At 36.6% G+C, this 20,294-nt stretch overlaps 1 protein-coding gene across 1 annotated transcript in view; it reads right to left on the reverse strand.

The window, feature by feature from the left end:
* Window positions 1–20,294, reverse strand: part of Maco1 (macoilin 1) — a 66,657-nt gene that overhangs the window by 34,608 nt on the left and 11,755 nt on the right. Inside the window, exons 4-8 of the mRNA XM_010634863.3 lie at window positions 14,084–14,225; window positions 12,066–12,192; window positions 8,279–8,402; window positions 6,227–6,405; window positions 4,262–4,763 (exon numbers count right to left, since the gene is read on the reverse strand). Coding sequence (XP_010633165.1) covers window positions 4,262–4,763; window positions 6,227–6,405; window positions 8,279–8,402; window positions 12,066–12,192; window positions 14,084–14,225 — 1,074 coding nt within the window. The remainder of the gene's footprint in view (window positions 1–4,261; window positions 4,764–6,226; window positions 6,406–8,278; window positions 8,403–12,065; window positions 12,193–14,083; window positions 14,226–20,294) is intronic.

Genomic DNA, 20,294 nt, shown 5'->3' on the forward strand with positions numbered 1-20,294 from the left:
CCTAAACTGACCATTGAAAAAAATTTAAATAAGCTTTATTCTAATTTATATTACTACTTTCTAATACAGTACACTTAGCTAAAATAATTTATTTTCATTGCTTTTTCTGGTTTTGACTAGTATTTCTCATGTTAGAAATAAACATTTTGGCTATAAACATTGTAAGTCTGTTTTTAAATATTCATAAATCAAGCTGGAAGAAACAGGATCATTTTGTAAGATATGTAGTTCTCTAACCAAAAGAGGACTTTGTCCCGGCTTTGCCAAGTTCCCAAACTTTTCCAGGGATGAACCCCGCATGCAACACTTATTCCCAAGTTCCCCGTGTTCTTTTACCCTAGAAATTTATCCAGCACCTTCTGCTCTACATTTCCTGGTAGACCGGCGCATTCTCCATTCATTCATTTCTTCACCCCATGTTATTCATACATCTAACAATCATTCACTACAAACTTTACTTTTACATAGGATGTATATATGAAGAGATTCTGATTCTGTCTTTTGGAACTCACAATCTATTAAGAGGAAAAGATCCTTACAAGAAGCAACTATTGTACATCAGTCATCAGCATAACTTTTTCTGTAAAGGGATGGAGAAGAAATATTTTTGGCTTTCCAGGCCATATAGTTTCTGCTACTGTAGCGTAAAAGCAGCCACAGACATTATGTAAGTGAATGAGAGCACCTGTGCTTCAACAAAATTTATATTTACAAAAACTGGTAGTGGGGCAGATTTGGCCTGTGCAAACCCATGGTATACAGCATTTTAGGAAATATCCATGAAGCCTGGGAGAGCTTGAGAAAAAGACCGGCAGGACTGTTGACCTCTTTATAGGGAATGTGTCACATTTTATTTGGTTGGCCACACATATCTACAAGAACTTTCCTTGAAAGACTAGTAATTAACTTTCTCTCCAGAAGTTGCTGAACTGGTTCCTCAAAAAGTAATTTTAACCACGGCGTTGAGATAGACAGCTGTACATATGTTACAATTAATTCATTACTGCAAGAAAATTATTAGTAAATTAATGTAGTAATTGTTTGCCATTTTTTTCTTAGATATTTGAAAAAGGACAGAAGGCACCCCTGTGGAAATTATAGCCAGCTGAGAACTGTGTACAACCTTACTACGCCTGTGGAAATAAAGGTCGCACAGACACAGCCAACTGTGTATGTTTGCATTAAAAAGCACCGCAGACACTACTTTTTCCAGCCTTCTTCATCTGAAGATAACAAACCCACTCTCTAGCTAACAATCCAAACATGGCAGCTGTGGATCAGACAGTCTTAATATTCTTGAAAACATGTATGAAGTCAAATAAAAGGAAATTGAGGGGAATGACAAAAGTGAGAAGAAGTGAGATAGGGCCTCTACCAACTAAGCTGGATAATTTGCTCAGAAAACTATCTTCCCTTTCCAATTCTTTCATTTTCCTAGTCATGGAAAAATATGAAAATGTCTGAAAATAAAAAGAAAAACTAAATGCCCAGTAGTAACTTTGTACCAAAATTTTTGTTGATATTTTGGTTCTTTTTCCTTCAAATCTCTTTTTTGTGTATATTGGAAATATTATTATTTCTTTTTTTGGTACCAGGGATTGAACTCAGGACCTTCTACTTGCCAGGCAGGCAGCAGCACCACTGAGCTACATCCCCGGCCCTGGAAAAAACATTTTTAATAGCTTTCTACCATTATATCATGAATACTTGGGGCCAGGGATGTAGCTCAGTGGTGCTGCGCCTGCCTGGCAAGTAGAAGGTCCTGAGTTCGATCCTCAGCACTGGGGGGATAGTCTCCCACATTCTTTAATGTGGCTCAATGATTCTGCAATGTCTGCATTCAAAGTTTATTAAATGAATGGACTTCTTTATTTACTTTTTGGTACTGGGGATAGAACTCAGGTCCTTGTGCTTGCGAGGCCCAAATGGACTACATTTAGATTTCCTCTATCATTGGATATTTAGGTCTTCCATCCATTCGTTTATTTATTTGCAATACTGGGGATTAAATCCAAAGCCTTTACACTTAGCTACATCACCAGTCCATTTAAAAACTTTTTTTGAGGCCAGGCGTGCTGGCACACGCCTGTAATCCCAGCACTCCGGAGGCTGAGGCAGAGGAGGATCACTGTGAGTTCGAGACCAGCCTGGGCTACATAGCGACTTCCAGGTCAGTCTTAACTACATAGTGAGACCCTGTCTCAAAAACAAACACACAAACAAAAAAAAAAAAAACCAAATTTTTTTTGAGACAGTATCTTGCTCAAATTGCTAAACTGAGCTTGAACTTGTGATTCTCCTGCTCCAGTCTCCAGAATGCTGGGATTAAAGGCACTCACCATTCACAACTAGCTCATTCCTTTATTTTTATGTTACATTAAAAGTTGAAAATAATAACATGGAAGTTTATAAAACTATGTAAATGTAACATTTTCTATCTTTATTAGACAGAATGTAGTTCTCTAAAACAGAGTAATGCCCTGGGGCCCTGCAGGTCAAGGCAGAGTATGCTGCTGACCACAGAAGAGGCATACTCCTCAGGAGTGAGCAAGGGGCACGAACCACAGCAACGCTGCAGTTTACTGGACAACTGGTTGTCTGGGCTGTCAATCTGCCTCAAAGGCAGATCACGTGGTGGAGTCCATCAACATCACACTGGGGTGGCAAGGGAGACAGTGCCACAGACTAAGCCTTGATTGCTCTCTCTGCAACAACCAACATAGAAAGATTACTTTGGCTTGACTACTATTATTAAAATCACATGGGAGAAAGGACAATAAATAGCTTGTGGCAGTGTTTCATCTATAGCACCTAGAGGATTTGTGGGGAATTCCTTTTGAAACAGAAGGTTCACTAATTGGTGTTTCTCCCATGGGCATCTGGAGCAGGGCTGTCTGCTGTGTTTTCTCTGCCCAGCATGAGTGGTTAGGTCATCACCAACAGCTGTGGATGCCCACCCAGCATCAGCAATAGCAACAGCATGTTTCTTTTTCTTTTCTTTTCTTTTTTTTTTTTTTTTTTTTTTATTTTTTTTTTTTTTTTTTTTTTTTTTTTTTTGTACAAGGGATTGAACTCAGGACTTTGCACTTGCAAGGCAGGCAATGGAACCACTGAGCTAAATCCCCAGCCCAACAGCATGTTTCATAGTGTGGAAGCTGCGAAACCTCTAGTGCCTGCAGCAGTAGAACATCAATACATCTCCTTTAATCCAGCTGCCAATGAGAAAGTTAAAATAAATGAACAATTTGACTCATATAATTTATAATGTTGAACTACCAACCCCACCCCACCCCAACCCCTGGCCACACAAACACTTTCAAATAAATTGCCCCTCGTCTTTAAGTAAGCAAAAGAAAGTAGAATAGAAGATAACTCACTGGACTGGGTGAGTTACAACTGCCCTCTTGAGTTACATGTGAGGAGAAAAGCTCTGGTTCAGATCTTGGTTTCCTGGTCAAAGATCTGAGGTAAAAGCAACATATTCATGCTTGTCCAACATAAATTGTCCAAATACAGCAAAATTAAGTCTGAGCCAGGTAGCATAATACATTATTCTTTTAACCAGAAATAAAAGGAACATTTCAGATTAAAGTCCACATCTAACATTGTATATGTCTATCAGGTTTTTTTGAAAGAGGCTACTTTTTTTTTTTGGTACCAGGGATTAAACTCAGGACCTCATGCTTGCCAGGCAAGCACTGTGTCACTGAGCTGTGTCCTGGTCCCAAAAGAGACTACTCTTCAAACCTAAGGATCCCTGAGCTATCTAGAGATAATTCACTTTCTAAGTACAGAAAAACAAAATAAACAAAGTAAACAAAAGAGGCAAAGTGATAAAGACAACTTTCTCAAGCCTCTGCTCCCCCCACCTCGATCTATTTGACAGAGATTTGCATAAACAGGGCACAGACTCTTCTTTTCTGGAGTTTTGCCAAAAGAACTTTGACTATGCAAACATAAAAGGACAAGGACTAAAGAGCCTTCCAACACCATCCGAAGAATCAGGTTACATGCATATCTATCAAATGTGGAAAATCACCACCCTCACCTTTGATTCAGAACCCCACAGAACGTTTAGTCAATACTTAAAGACACTGATACAAGGTGACCAACAAATCCATGTAAAACAAACACCAAAATGTCACTAGTCACAGTATCTGATCACAAACAATCCCTACAGACCCACCGGGGAGTGTTTGCTTTTCAGGAGGGCATCAAGTTTATTGGAAAGAGTTGGTCAGGACACAGCACACGTACTTACCTTACCAGTGCATCTGGTTTGCCTAGCTGGTTATTAGGAATACAGTTCTCCATTAAGTCCTTGTGTGCACTTGGGCTCTTGCTGGTGCACTTCTGCTTCTTCTCATTTTTACTAGATGAGGAAGGAATGCTCCCATTTGTGGCGCTGTGACTTCGAGGTGAGGAGTTCACAACTCCACTGGCATTTTTATAATTTTTTGAGGAAGCAGTACATGAGTCCTCTTTCAAAAGATTTTCTGTACTTCCCACAAGATCATTATTTAATCTTTTACTATTGATATGGTTTTCCATATACTCAATTTCTTGTATTTTAGAGTCTACAGGTTGTAGGATATTGTTGTTATTTATTCCAAGGTTGTGTTTCTTGGCATCCTTGTCCTTTTCTTTCCCTTTTTCTCGATACTCTATCTCTGGTAAAGTTGTGGACAGTTTTTTATTGGCTGGGATGCCTCCATTGTGGTGTATAAGAATTGAGGAATCCATATCAGGTAATCCTTTGGCTGCTGCAATACCAGAAACAAACCAACCAACAAACAAAAAATAAAAAACCCATATCAGAATATTTAGTTTTTAAAAAAATAGACTAGACTGATTCAACAAACTGTATTAGTTATGCTTAGAAATTTACTACATTAATGTGCAAATTTATTTAGAAGCATAGCCACAGTACATTATGCTAACTTCACAAACAAATCCAAATAAATATGAGAAGCTGCACATTTGGAAAGTCACCATTACTTACAAAAATTAAGCCATTAAAAGTTTGGCCTTAAAACAAGATTAGAATTTTATTCTTAAGTCAACTTCATATACATTGAATCAAACTTCTCTGTCATGGGGGTGAAAAGACAAATGCAGATTATTCTAAAAGGCTATATTTTTAAAAGTGCCAAGATTAAGCAAACTGCTAGTCACTTTATTGAAAATAAGTTAAATGAAACAAAAAAGAGGTGTGATTTTAGGATGTAAGGACATCTATCCATCCTCTTTCTTGACTATAGTGTTGAGGTTAAAAAAAAAAGTCTGTATCATTTACCAGGTCACTTGGGAAAGAATTTCTGTATCGGGTTTCCGCGTTAACAATTTGTTAAGGTTTGAGAAAAAAAAAAATTTTTTTTTTTTTGAGACAGGATCTCACTATGTAACCCAGGCTGGCCTCAAACTCATGGAGATCCTCCTACCTCAGCCTCCTGAGTGCTGGGATTACAGGAATGTGCCACCATGCCTGGCACTTGAGAGATATTTTTGTACCACACAGATGAAAAAGATTTTGACATATATTAAGCAAAAATATGACCTCAAATTTCCAACTCCCAAATCAAGAAAACTAATATTGCACCCATCTCTTAGTTAAATGCCTACAACAGAGGTTTCATTAGAAATTGGAAAATTAAAAATCCATATTACATTACATAAAACACTAGAATAGGAACTGTCTTTGCTCTATTTAGAAGACTTTTGATTTATGAAACTTAATTTTAGGGCCGGGGATTTAGCTTGGTGCTGCTGCTGCCTGCTTCACAAGTGCAAGGGCTTGAGCTTGAACCCCAGTACCAAAAAAAAAAAAAAAAACCTTAATTCTACATGTCCACATCTCTATCTTGCTTATACTTTGGTTCCTAGTTTGCTTCAATTACAAATTAAGTCACAAATTATTTTGTTGCTCAGAATAAATATTTTTAAATTTTTAAACAAAATATTAAAATATAAAAGAATTAAAAACATAGTGTACATTATAGTAGGTAATGTACATATTTTAAAGCATATTGCCTTCAGAGAGTGGGTAAAAAAACTACACACTGTATTTCATGACCAAAAACAAAACAAAACAAAAATAACCCTGATGAAGAACACCAAAAACCAGGAAAATCTAAAATGCTAGCTGTTTTTCCTAAAACTAAAATTCTACTAAGAGACAAAATGATGACCAGGCTATTAGGCCAAAAGCTTCAGGGTAAAGACCTACCTTCCTCAGCCTCCTTTTCTTGCTTCTGTAGCATCTTTTGCTCTGGAGGTAGAGCCTGTTGAAGAAGCTGCATATAAAATTCGTTCTCCTTTTGCACTTCCTTTTGCTTCCTTAATCGCATTTTGTAGCTCACATAACTTTTGAAGCCAAAGCCCAAAGTCACCACAGGGTACCCAATGCTAAAAAGAAGACAATCCAACCAGTAATTGCAAGCTTTAAAGCAAACAACACTGCAACAAGCACATGAGGATACCTATGACTTAAAATTAGGGAATAATTTCTTAGAATTAAGAAATAAGTTCTAGTGGATGACAGCGGCTAAAGATAGCATTCAATAAACAAATCCCTGGTCTGCAGTAGAAAGCAGAACAAATCCCTGAGGAGGAATAGGATCACTAGACCATAGGAAAACACTTCCCATTAGACTTCAGTGTCTTTAATTAAAGGAGTCACCACACTGACAGACACAGTAGGTAACACAATGATTGCCCTGTGCATCAGAACTTAGACATTGGTATGGTTTTAAAAATTTAAAAGGTAGAGATTTTACAGGTGGCCAAAAGTAAACATTCTGAGTGTCAAAAAATCAAAAGGACATTATTTGGTTTTAATACTAGAAGGCAGGGCCAATTTCAGGCGACTACTTTCATCTTCTTGCTGCCTGAGGGCTAACGTCACCAGTTATGTCTGGGAAATTAGTTCATAATCACTCTATCATACATAAATTCAAGAATCACTTAATAAGTATCTGATATCACTGCTAACTTTTGGATTGTGCCACCAAATTAAACCAGGGGTACTTACAACTCTAATCTCTGGGATAAAGGTTGAAATAGTTTCATTTATCTCATCATATTAGCCTAATATTGTTGTAACGCTTCTTCAAACATTGTCAAACCTGCATTAAGTTACATTAACATTAAAACTTAACAATTTATAATTACAAATTTAAAGTTACAAGTTTTACTCACCAGGTTTATTTAGTTCACTTGTGAAAAAACTAAAAATACCAGAAACAGTATTTTTTTTTTAGTTGATTTTAGTTTACTTGGGTTTTTGCCATTAAATATTAGCAAAAATTGGTATGTTTAGGAGAAACATACATTAAACAACTTTCATAATATTTATAAAATCAAGCTTATTTTCAAAATTTTTTCTGGCTGAGGTTAAATAAATTCAATATTTATATTTCATGAGGAGAAATAATATTCTTTTTTTTTTTTTTTTTTTGGTACCGGGGATTGAACTCAGGTCCTTGCGTTTGCAAGGCAGGCCACCGAACTGCTGAGCTAAATCCCCGGTTAGAAATAATATTCTTTTAAATTAAAAATATTATCTCCTATAAATAAATAGGCTCCTATAACTATTATCTTCAAATACATAAATACATAGCCTAAGTTCTTTTTTTTTTGGTTTTTTGAGACAGGGTCTCACTATGTAGTTGAGACTGGCCTGGAACTCACTGTAGCCCAGGCTGGTCTCAACTTGCAGTGATCCTCCTGCCTCAGCCTCCCAAGTGCTGGGATTACAGGCCTGTGCCACCACACCCGGCCTTAGCCTAAATTCTTTTAAGTTTCATGAAATAGCTATATTTCATCAAGAGGTTTGGAATCATTATCAGATTATAATAAAAATGAGTAATATTCATCAGACACCTAAGTGCTTGGCATTAAGTTAAACATTTTATGTATATTACCCCATTTCCTCTTTCCCATGACCCCAGTAGACAGGTCAGAAAGTGGAAAGTTAGAAACAATGACACCCTCAGTAACACAGATGTAAGGGAAAGAGCTGGGATTCTACCGCTCATCTGCCTGAAAAGAGGGGTCGTGCTCTTTACCACCATGCTGTATTTCTTCCAGGGGCCCATGTACAATCTCTGAGAAAAACTACACAGTTGAACTTTTCCATTCTACACTGGAATGAATTATAAATTAAGATTACAAGGGCTGGGGATTTAGCTCAGTGGTTCTGCCACCTGCCTTGCAAGCACAAAGACCCGAGTTTGATCCCCAGTACCAAAAAAAACCAAAAAAGATTACAAATACTTACCAGTGAGCAGCAAAGGGACGACAAAGGTCTACATGAAAATTTTTGAGATCTTTAAATCTAATTGCTGCTTCAATATAAACAAAGAGTATCCAGAGGGACACTGTAGGCAAACACACTCCCCTTTCTGTAGAAAAGCAGTAAGGAGACAAGCATCAATGATACATTAAGTAACACAACAGATGGGTTGTTTGGGAGACTGGTTAAACTATAGTAACCTTCATTGTAAGACTTTCAACTAAACTAAAAAGTAATTTAACCCAAACTGAAAGCTTTTATATAACAAACAATTTGACAGAATCACTGTGAGAAATAAAAAGCAAACATTCTGGCAGAAAATATTCAGAATATACATGAAATAAAAGATTTGTAGTTCTGGCATACAAAGAGCTCCTATAAATCAATAAAAAGGCAAATGAAGCTGAGTGAAGGGGCACTGCCACCGAGCCCAGCACAGGGAAGGGCGAAGAGGACTGCCGAGACCAAGAGCTAGAGGCAAGTATGGGCCACAAGGGTTCCTGCCTCCAAATAAGGGAAGACACCAGTGGGGAGCCAGAGTGTAGCTTCGTGGTAGGGCACACACTTAGCATGTGCAAGGCCTGGGTTTGATTCTCAGCATCACCAAAACCAAACCAAACACAAGTAAATTAAGAAAATTTCCAAATCATAAAAGGAAAAATACAGATGGTTTAAAAATAAAAATAAAAAATGCTCAGCTCTACTGATAAGGGCAATATCAACTGGATTCTTTTTTTCTTTATTTAACTTATTAGGGGAAAATTTTAAAGATAAATGTGAAGAAAAGGTATTGGGAAATGTTTATTCTCATATTTAACAATAATATAATTATTAATTATAATTATTAGTATAATTGAGTTTAAAATACTTGTATGTTTAACCCAGGAATTTCACTTTTGGACTTTATCCCACAAGAAATACAGAGGAATCTTGAGATGTGTGTATAAAAACATTCAGTGTAGTATTATTTACAGTAACAAAATTTATAATTTAAATGCCCATCCCTGTAGGAGCTAATTTTGATAAATCTACATAATGAAATATGTTGTAGATTTTCTAAAGAATGAAGATCTCTACTGTCATGAAAGGATGTATTAAAAATAAAATTCTTAAAGAATAAGTTGTAGGACAAAGAAATGTTTTTCTGACATTTAAGCACTATTTGAAAATTTTTTTCATAACCCCAAGCTCATACTCCATTTGTAATTAAACACAATTTCAAGGGAGGAAAAAGCAATTTGCAGGGCCAGGGATTTAGCTCAGTGGTGCCGCCACCTGCCTTGCAAGCACAAGGGCCCAAGTTCGATCCGGGGTACCAAAAAAAAAAAAAAAAAAATTTGCAACAGAGAAAGTACAGATACTACAGAAAAATTTTCACTGGCTTTTAGAATCAAAATTTAGAGACTAGCTCTATCTGTGTTATGACATGATTAATAATGAACAATTTATGAGTATAGAATGTACAGGTTTGATGGGAAGGAAACCAGTGAACTTAAATGGAACCTTTGGGATGAAACTAAAGAAAACTCATAGGATCTTAAAAATTAGAAAGACCACGTAGCCTAACTTCAGTAAAGCCCAGAGTTTAAGCAAATTGGGTCTTAATTCACAGAGATAGTACTGAGTCTTCTACAAAGAAAACCCAAGTCCCCCCTCAAGCTTAGCCCCCAAGTAAAGTCAACACAGCTCTGTGAAGGCAGCTCATGATCTCAATCATTCTTAGGGATTTAAGAGAGCAAAACTAGGTATTTTCACAATATTGAAAGAATAGCAGCCTGCAGGATAACGCATTTTCAAAGTCACTTCAAAATGTAAATTTCCTACTTTCCATATTAATTTACTAAGATAATAAGTACATTATAAAAATTAGGCAAAATACCTATATTTCTATAACTATTAAATAAATAAAAGTACATGAGAGCGTTTTTGAACAATCATGTTACAAATTTGATTTTGCATCTGGGAGTCTTTTCGTCCCTCTTAACACAAGGAAAAAACTTTATAATACCCCTTTTTGTGGCAATATTTAATTTCAACAACCATTCCTGATATTAAGAAAGAAGTTTTAACTGGAAAAAAAATTAGCCCCAAATTATATAAGTTGCACTCATATTTGTCAGGCTTAATAAGAACACAGATTTTTATTTTATTTTGTTTCAGCCCTAGCTGTTCCAAATTAAAACATATGTCACATCTTAGAAGAGGGTGAATGTTGCTTCAGAGAGCTCTTATTTTTTTGGTGTACTCTCAGTGGTCAACAATCTACACGTTTCAACTGGGCCTAAGAATCAAATTTCATGTAGCTTTGCAGACAAGTGTGACCCTGAAAGCCAATCCTCAAATCCCAGTGCATGCCACACATTCAGATTTTCCCAGTGGGCTGTTGCTGTCAAAATACCTCATCTGATCTTGGTTTGAAATAACAGTGTAGCTCTAAGAAGAAAGGAGGTAGCTGTGTAGCTAGCTATATTCTAGTTAGAACATACCTGAAGTACAGTACACAAAACCACTAAGAACTAGGAGACCAGGATGGTGGGAGTGCTTAAAATGCCATATAAAGAAAAGCTGATGAAAGCAGATACTTCTGCCTATAGAAAAGAATGAAGAGAATATGACAAGCTCTTCAGACCTCTAGCAAAATGTTAACTGATAGGAAGATTATACTCATTCAGAGTGACTCTAGCGTGAAGGTTCCTAGTTTTAAGGCAAAGTTTTATGTATTTCCATAAATTTTTCTCGGGAAAGCCTTTTTAAGGAATTCTAAGAATCAGTGGGCCCCAAAGTAGTTATGACATACTGGGCTAAATATATGAGGAGGATGAAACAATAATTGACATGGGATATGCAGTCATTGACTTTGGCTCTAACCTTTAACACTTGGTAGATTTTGAATCATTCCTTCTGTATTAGGGTATATAAAATCATTCTAAAATACTGTGATTAAGAAATAAATCTTGTGGGCCGGGGATTTAGCTCAATGGTGCTGCAGCCTGCTTCACAAGCATAAAGTCCCGAGTTCTATTTCCAGTACCAAAAATAAATAAATCTTTTTGTTTGCTTGTTTGATTGTTTTTTGAGACAGGGCCTCACTATGTAGTTGAGACTGACCTGGAACTCACTATGTAGCCCAGGCTGGTCTGGAATTCTCAGAGATCCTTTTGCCTCAGCCTCCCAAGTGCTGGGATTACAGGCATGTGCCACCATGCCCAGCTTAAATAAATAAATATTGTACAGAGAGAAAAAAACATGAGGAAGACACTTTTGGCTCAATACGATGAAGAACTTTCTATTACAGCAGCCCCCAAATGGAATATGGTGCCAGGAATGGCAGGTAAGTTGCTTTGTCACTTCAGGTTTTCAATCAGAGGTAAAACTTTCATATGCCGGTCTTGCTGTGGGGTTTCTTGTGACCAATTTGGGTTTACCTACATGACCTCTGACATTCTTTTCAATAATGAAAATTATGAACATTGTTCCATTTTGGATCATGGCTGTCTTCAACTATTCCTAAACAAAAATAATTTCAACTTTTAAAAAAGTCTTTTCACAAGTATTGGTAATTGAAATGCTTATGCTTGAGATATGAAATTATAAAGGCTCAGACTTTTGATTCAAATAATGAGAAACATTTGTAAAAATATATTACAATCTGTTAGGAAAAGGCAATTTTTAAATATCTACATAAACATCATAAATAATTTATTCAAAGAAATCAATTTTAAAAACTTAAAATTTAAGACTTTTATCCATCTAAGAAAGTAGTAAGACTTACCTGTGTGCCATACATACTGAACCCATACATATGTACTAGCAGCAAAAAAAAGCCATTGTATGGGAATGAAGAGCAGACATATTATATTTGATGTGAACGCTACACAAACAAAAAATACTGAAAAGGCCTAAGGGAAAAACAAAATAAGAAACACATTTTAGAACTCATTATTTTCAAACATGAGTTGTTAAAAGCTTATTGAACAAAATTACTGAACACTGAGCAAGTTAACATGAAGAAATTGTAAACATTTATAATCTACCATATAAAAAGAAGTGGTCAATTCAAGGTTGTAATGAGTAATACTATTTATGGTCCTTAAATCATGAAGAACTGGACCAGAAAAAAATGAAGTTGAACCACAGTGAGCTTATTTATTCTACAGGTGGATTACCTGAAAGAAAAAGAAATTTAACAGAAAAGCCTTCTTTCTCCTCCCAAACAATTCCTAAAGAGCCTCATTATTAAAGGATAGGCTTGCCAGATGAATATCAGTAATAGTAATAAGAAATACACTGATGTTAATAATTGTAGCAGTCCTCCTCTGAATACCACTATCTATTAACAACTGGATATGAGCTTGAAACCATCTTTTTAAGCATGGATTTACTCTAACTGAAGTACCAGGCCTGCATTAAAGAGTTGCAGTTTAAGGTGTGGCTACAGACACAAAAGAAGTAACACATAAAAAATGAACAAGCCCAGGCCTATTCCCTTACTCTGACCCAGCAGTTCTAAAGATGTAGTCTAAAGATTTCTGGAATGTCTTGGAGATACTTTCAGACGGTCTTTGAGGCCAAAATTACTTTCATAAAAATACTAACAGGTTATCTAACTTTCTCACACTAATTTACTCTTAAGTATGGTAGAAGTTTCTAGAAGTAACAAGTGAGTTGCAACACTCATTTCAGAAGCAGATATTAAAAATACACCTTCCACTAAGCCAGGCATTAAAGATATTGCAAAACTGGAGATAGATAAAGATAAAAATTGGGAGATAGATAAAGATATTGCAAAAATGGAGCCACTATACTATTTTTTGAAAATATAATTGTTTTTCATTTAAAAACGTAATTTGGTTGGGCATAGAGGTGCAAAACTGAAATCTCAGCCCTCTGAGAAGCTGAGGCAGATTGAAAGTTCAAGCCCAGCATGTAATTTAGTGAGACTATCTCAAAATAAAAAGGGTTGAGGAGGTAGCTCAGCACAAAGGTGCTGGGTTTAATCCTCATTACCATGGGGGAAGAAAAAAGAATAAAAATATAGTTTGCATTACTTTGTAAAGGATTTTCTACTATTATTCAGTGGGTCAATAAAAAAGTATTTTTAATTTTTCCAGTTTAAATTTCTAACATAGAAAATACAGATAAATGTAACCCACATGAACAAAAGCTCCTTGAAGTTCTCAAAAATTTTTAAGAGTGCCTAGTCAGGTGTGGTAGCACACACCTGTAATCAAAGCGCTCTGGGAGGCTGAGGCAGGAGAATTAAATGTTGGAGCCCAGCCTGAGCAATTTACCAATTTACTAAGACTATGAAAATTTTAAAAATACATAAAGAGCTAGGGATATAGCTCAGTGAGAAGGCCGTGAGTTCAATCCTCTGAACTGGGGGTGGGGGTGAGGGGAGTGCAGCCGGGTCATGAGATTAAAGTTTAAGAAACGCTGCTTCAACTCTAATTCATCACTAACATTGTGACAGGGATCCCAGAGGCACTTCAGAGTAGGACTGGGCAATTACTGTTTTCTCTTCTATTATCTCAACTCTCCCAACTAATGTCTGTGACCCAGCCCCTTCTTTCTGCTGGAATGGGAGAGCAGGAAAAAATACAACCTTATCAGCGGGCAGACAAAATAGCCAATTTGAGTCCACAGACCCTAACAGTTCATCCCAATACAGTCACCTAAGTATCGCTAATAAAATTTACTTTAAACAGGTTACTATCAATTATTGGAGATTTTCTTAGAAGGGTAACTAAATTGCTTGCGTGAGTGGAGAGCATGCATTAGTAAACATACCAGTCCCTGGTATCTGAAGGAATCATAGACGCTTCTGATGAAAAGCCAGAATGGCCACAGGTATTCAAATCTGAACTCCAGGACAAAATCTGCAAGGAGGACAAGTGCCCACACTACCAGGAATTTCAGGTATAAAAATGTACTGCAAAATATAAAAATAAATAGTTCAAGGTCATTTGTGAAGAAGCAGAAATAGGAAATGGACTGTCTAAAAGAAAGAGAATACAACATCATTTGCCATGAACACAAGGAGATAAAGCACAAGAAGATTTGCTGCCATGGTCTATCTGAATTTTAAAAGCTCTAGTGTTCATTCTGTGGCTCATAAATATCAAGACAGTATGATGACCAAAAATGCTTAATTTCATTTAAGATGAAAAAACATTTAAATTTCAGCACTTTAAAAAATGTGCTAAGTGTCTGACTTTAAAATCCTGCAACACTCTCAAAATTACAGCTTTCAAGCTGTTCTTCATTAGAAGAGAATGTCACAGTTGAAAGGCTTCAAATGTGCGCTTTCCCACCCCTCTACATCTGTTTTAGAATCTTTGAGATTCTTGACGCACACCCCTATATGCCTAGAGAATTCCATCCTTTTTCCCTTCTCTTACTTCTCTATATAGTATTCATCCACATTAACCAAATGAATGCCAAAAACAGAAACTAACTTAGGGAGCACATGCTGATCACTACCAAAGACAGTGAGGACATATAAATGTTTATTGAAAAAAAATTCTTTAAGCCTTCAGGCTTTGCTCTGGCTGAGATACAAATCTATGTTCCCAGTTACCGCTGGATTTAAATTAAACAGAAACATATTTTGAACACATATCTAAAGAATTATTTTTATATAATCTGAAATATATAAGAATAATAATTAACAGATGCCTTTATTCTAATTACTAATAATTTCTATTACTATATTCCCAACCCCACCAATTCTGGAAGTCTAATTTAGGTATTAAAATAGTTTTCTAAAATACACAGATTGGAAATACCTAGAATGTACTTTGATTTGTCCACAGTATTGCATAGTGCTTTTTAATACCAACATTTTAAATTAGCTATCTGAAAAAATATCAACAAAATTAAGATTTCAGGGGCAGTGCAGGGTATTGGATAGAAGAAGCCTTGTCACGCTAAACAACATACTTGGCCACTGAGCTACTTCTCTAGCCCACATCAAGATTTTTTATTTTTCTTTTCTTTTTTTTTGAGACAAGATCTTGCTAAATAGTTCAGGCTGGCCTTGAACTCTGTAGTCCAACCTGGCTTCAAGCTTGTAGCTATTCTCCTGCCTCAGCCACCCAAGTGCTGGGATTACAGACATGCACCACCACATCTGGCAATTTTTAATAATTTTGTAATCTATTTCAATAAGATACAAAAAGACTGACATTCTTGAGGTAGAAAACAGACAAAATCAAGATCTAGCATTGAGTATTTCTTCTGTACCCTTTAAGCCACACGGGTAAAAGATATCAAAAACAGACAGCTGTCCTCCAGTCATGTAGTATTCATAATATACATAATTTACCATCTATAGTTAACTTCTAATATTAATTCTTAGGACATGTATGGATTTGAAAAGTATTTTAAAGGTTTGCTCTAAAATCAAGGAACCAAAAGCAAACAAAAGAGCACTCCTAAATTGAAATTCCATCTTTAGTTTCATTTCACTGAGGACAGAGCCTTCATTCCCATTCTATTAGAAGAAACGACTGAGTCATACAGGTATTCAGGATCACAAATCTATTTTGAAACTAGATTTTCAAGCTGCTTGACTTTAAGCAAGAATTCAAGCCAGGTAAGAGGCCATCAGATGAATATACTACAGGTTATGTCTAATAGTGACAAGTACTGGTTAAGAAGACAAAACATTTTGATGTAGTAAGTAATCATCCCACATATCTGAATGTAAAGGTGATTCACAGTTGCCATTACCAAGAAGATAGGAAAGCCAGGATTGAGATAGGTAATTACTAGCACAGCCAGTGAAATATTCCACAGACTCATTTCTGTATTAAGGACCAAGTGAACAAACTGGCCCTTAGTCTGAGCAGGGAAAAAGTCAGGTCCTAAGGATTGATGGTCATCCTGTGGTAATTATTAGAGCTCCAAAAAATGATCTGGGTGACTAGCAGCTAGAGATACTGGAGAGAAGGTGCACTTTACTTAGAAAAGGAAGAATCTTCAGTACTGTCATTAATCACAGATGATTACTCCATAGATAGTATTACTAAATTGGTGCAGGTTAAAAAAAAGGTTATAAATGGCATTGGTAGGAATAGAATGAAAAAAATACCTTATACTTTGAAAGACACCATCATTAAACATAATGACTGCATATGACTTTTCTTTGTTTCATTAGTAGTTACAATAGAAGTTTATAAGATCATCGAAATTTGTTATTGTTCCATCCTTATTTCAACTTATAATTTTAGAAAAAAATTTTTCAGCAATTATGCTTTAAAATTTGCTTAAGAATTTTTGTTTTGTTTTGTTTTGTTTTTTTTGAGACAGGGTCTCACTATGTAGTTGAGACTGATCTGGAATTCACAGCGATCCTCCTGCCTTAACCTCCCAAGAGTGCTGGGATTATAGGCATGTGCCACCACGCCCAGTTTAAGAAGTTTTTCAAGGATTAGCAAATTTACTTGGATCTGAGACTCAAAGAAACATGTTAGTGAGCCGGGGATTTAGCCTGCCTTTCAAGTGCAAGATCCCACTTTGATCCCTGGTACAAAACAAAACAAAACAAAACAAAAAAAGTAATATGTTAGCCATAAGTCATGTAATTAACCATATATATATATATATATACATATATATTTTTTACACATACATATATAAGTATTTTATATGTATGAACCATGTATATTTAATCAGATTTTCTTTGTGATCTACAGTAAGTATTTTGGAATGCCACAAGAGTTTAAATTTCCCTTTGGATTATCTTTAGACTTGGCAAAATCATAGAAGCTTCACGATACAGAAGGAGAGGGATTAGTTAGGTTTCCACACTGGTGAGCAATATTTCTATTACTTATCTTTTAACTTCTGTACATGTATCTATTGAGGGGTAAAAGGCATGGTTTACTGTTAGAGAGGACTAGGTTAAGCAATGAGTCAAGCAGCTTTCCTAAATTTTCTAAAACTCTGTAAGACTGAAATGACTCAATGGAATTTAAGATTAATTCTAGAGAAAATCACCTTTGTTAGATAGGTTGTCTCGACTTTATAGGCAGGCCCACCTGAAAGGGCAGCCTGAGGAAAGCTGAGGGTGTGTTATATGCTTAGAAAAGATCGAGTTTCCTTAGATATCTTTACTACTAAACTAACACTCAGTAAGGCCTGAGTGTCAAGGAACATCAAAGGTATGAAAGCAGTTGCTTGAAAAAGGAAGTGTATAAGCGGGAAACCCCCTACCTTAAAGATACAGAATTGAAAAAGAACAGTCATTAATGAAGATGATCATGTTTTACTGCTATAGGTTTAAATGACTGAGGTTTTAAAAATATTCACCAAGCTGGCATTCTTTGGATAATACTATCTAAATAGTGAAATGAAGCATTGCCAGCTAGACAGGAATTCTACTATACCTTGGGGGCATTTTGGGAAGAGAAGTGTTGATAGTGCTGTTCCTTTTCCATGTGGGAATAGTAACGAATATATGATGTATATCATGTGTGTCAAGTATCAATGAATAACATTACAAAGCCAACTCCACGAGAAAAAGAATCGGGAGAATATGTATGTTTCTATGCTTTCTCCACCTTCCTCTTCCCTCTACCTCCTTCCTTCTTTTCTTTTCTCTTCCTCCTCTGCCTCCAGTGCTAGGAATGGAACCCAGGACCTTGTGTATGCTAAGAAAATATTCTGCTACTAAGCTACAACCCCAAAACCATGCTATTTTCTAAGTGCTATAAAAATATCACCAAGAGACTGTCATTCCGTCTTTAATATCTAGAAACAATTCTGGACCCCAGGAAAATTCCTTTTAGTTTTAAATCTTAGATTACAATCTTGCTATTCAAAGCATGGTCCATGGCCCAGCAGCATCAGAGCATAAAGTATGAGCTTATTAGAAAAGCAGAAGTTCAGGGCCTACTCCAGACCTATTTAATCTAAGCTTGCATCCCCATGCCATTTATATGTATATTACACTGGTATCACACCATGGTTTGAATGTCTCCTTTGAAATTCATGTTGAAACTTAATCCTTAATTTCAAATATTGATGGTATTTGGAGGTGGGGCCTTTGGGAGGTAACTGGGATTGGATAAAGTCACCAAGGGTGGGGCCCTGTGACAGGGCAGGTGTGTGGCTTTAGAAGAGCTAGGTGTGGTGGTACATACACACCTATAAATTGGGCTACTTGGGAGATTAAGGCAGGAATACCAAGTTCAAGGGCAGCAAGGGCAATATAGTGACATCCCTGACTGGGGGGACAAGAACAGGAGGAGGGGGAGGAGGGGAAGGAGGGAGAAAGGGAGGAGGAGGGGGAAGGGGAAGGGGAGAGAAGAGAGAATCTGAAATCTGACACACATTTGCCTTGTTTTCCTCTCCCACAGTTATGACACAGGAAGATGATGCTGGCACCATGCTCATAGACCTTCTAGCCTCTGGAACTACAGGAAATAAATTTTATACATTATGCAGTCACAAGTACTAAGTTATAGCAAAACAAAATGGACTGAGACAATTTCATATTGTCATAGAACATACACTGAATTCCGTGATGCCTCAGAAAGACAATCAGTACAGATAATCAGTACTTATCTCCAAACTACTGGCTGTCCTCCCCTCAACTAAGGGCATTCAAACTGTTCACAGTCAGTTCTACTTTTTCTACAATTCTTTCTCAAGAACAGAGAAGATCCCCACACAAGTACATTAAGACTAAATATACTGCCACTGTTTTTCATCCTTTAGCACAAAGCAAGAACATAACTTCTTCAAAAAGCATCCTTCGACCCAAAGTAAAAACCAAGACATGCTGTCTGTTCATATAGCATTTTGTACTGTGAAACCATTTAGTCATATGCCAGTGTGGTGGTGTATGCCTGTAATTCTAGCAATCAGGAGGCTGAGGCAAGAGGATTACTCCGAGTTGGACCAGCCTGGAATGCATAGTGAATTCATGGTCACCTAAATTACAGAGCAAGACCTTGTTTCTGAAACAAAAAATGTAGTCATAATTAGAATTAAACAATACTTCATATATCAACTGTTTAGATGTAAATTCTACATGAACAAAAGAACTGCCCATGTAGCCCTTTATTCCCTCAGTGCCCAGCCCAGCACCTGGCATACTACACTAGAACTTAAACTCTTTTTTGCTTCAACAACTATTTGTTGAATGAATGATCAATAGTGTAGAACAGTGTTTAGGACTATAGGGTTTTTTTCAGCACACCCACTTACAATGATGATGCATAGGTGACTGAGAATGCTTTCTGAATAAAGCACCAATACAGACTCAAAAATCCCAAATACAGCTTCTGCTGAAGGATTGCCGTGCACCTGCTCTCAATCAGTTCTCACTGTTCTGCACTAGGAAGAAATAAATCTAATCAGCCTTGCCAGACTGTCATTCCATTTGGCCTACCTGCCACTGGCTCTGACTACAGCAATAGTTCTGAGTGCAGTAAGCCAGACACTGAAGAGATCTGCAAAACTGTAAAACCAGAACTCTCTTCTCATGGGTTTATTAGTGTTTTTAAATGAACTAATAAATGTTTTAAATCTTTCTGTTTCAACTTTTTTTTTTTTTTGGTACCGGGTATTGAACTCGGGTCCTTGCGCTTGCAAGGCAGGCCACGGAACCACTGAGCTAAATCCCCGGCCCTCAACTTCTAATATGGTAAATATTGCTAGATATAACCCATATAAACTAAAGCTCTCTGAAGTCTCCAATTTTAAGATTGTAAAGAGGTCCTGAAACCACAACAAAACAAACAAAAAATCGAAAAATGACTATGGAAAGCTTTGTATGAACCCCATGATAAAATAAACTAGAACCACTACTGCATTCTCCAAGTAGTACATCCTTAAATAAAATACAGCAAAGGGGAGCAGGCTGAAAAGACTCAAGCTGTTCCATATTTCCTTTTTCTATTCTAGGCCTCCTACAGATTGCAAAGGGAGCCTTTATAGTCAATCTCTCACTCTCTCTCTCTCTCTCTCTCTCTCTCTCTCTCTCTCTCTC

The sequence above is a fragment of the Fukomys damarensis genome, unplaced genomic scaffold (genome assembly GCF_012274545.1).
Source record: "Fukomys damarensis isolate Sample0158 unplaced genomic scaffold, DMR_v1.0_HiC HiC_scaffold_23, whole genome shotgun sequence".
Lineage (NCBI taxonomy): Eukaryota > Metazoa > Chordata > Mammalia > Rodentia > Bathyergidae > Fukomys > Fukomys damarensis.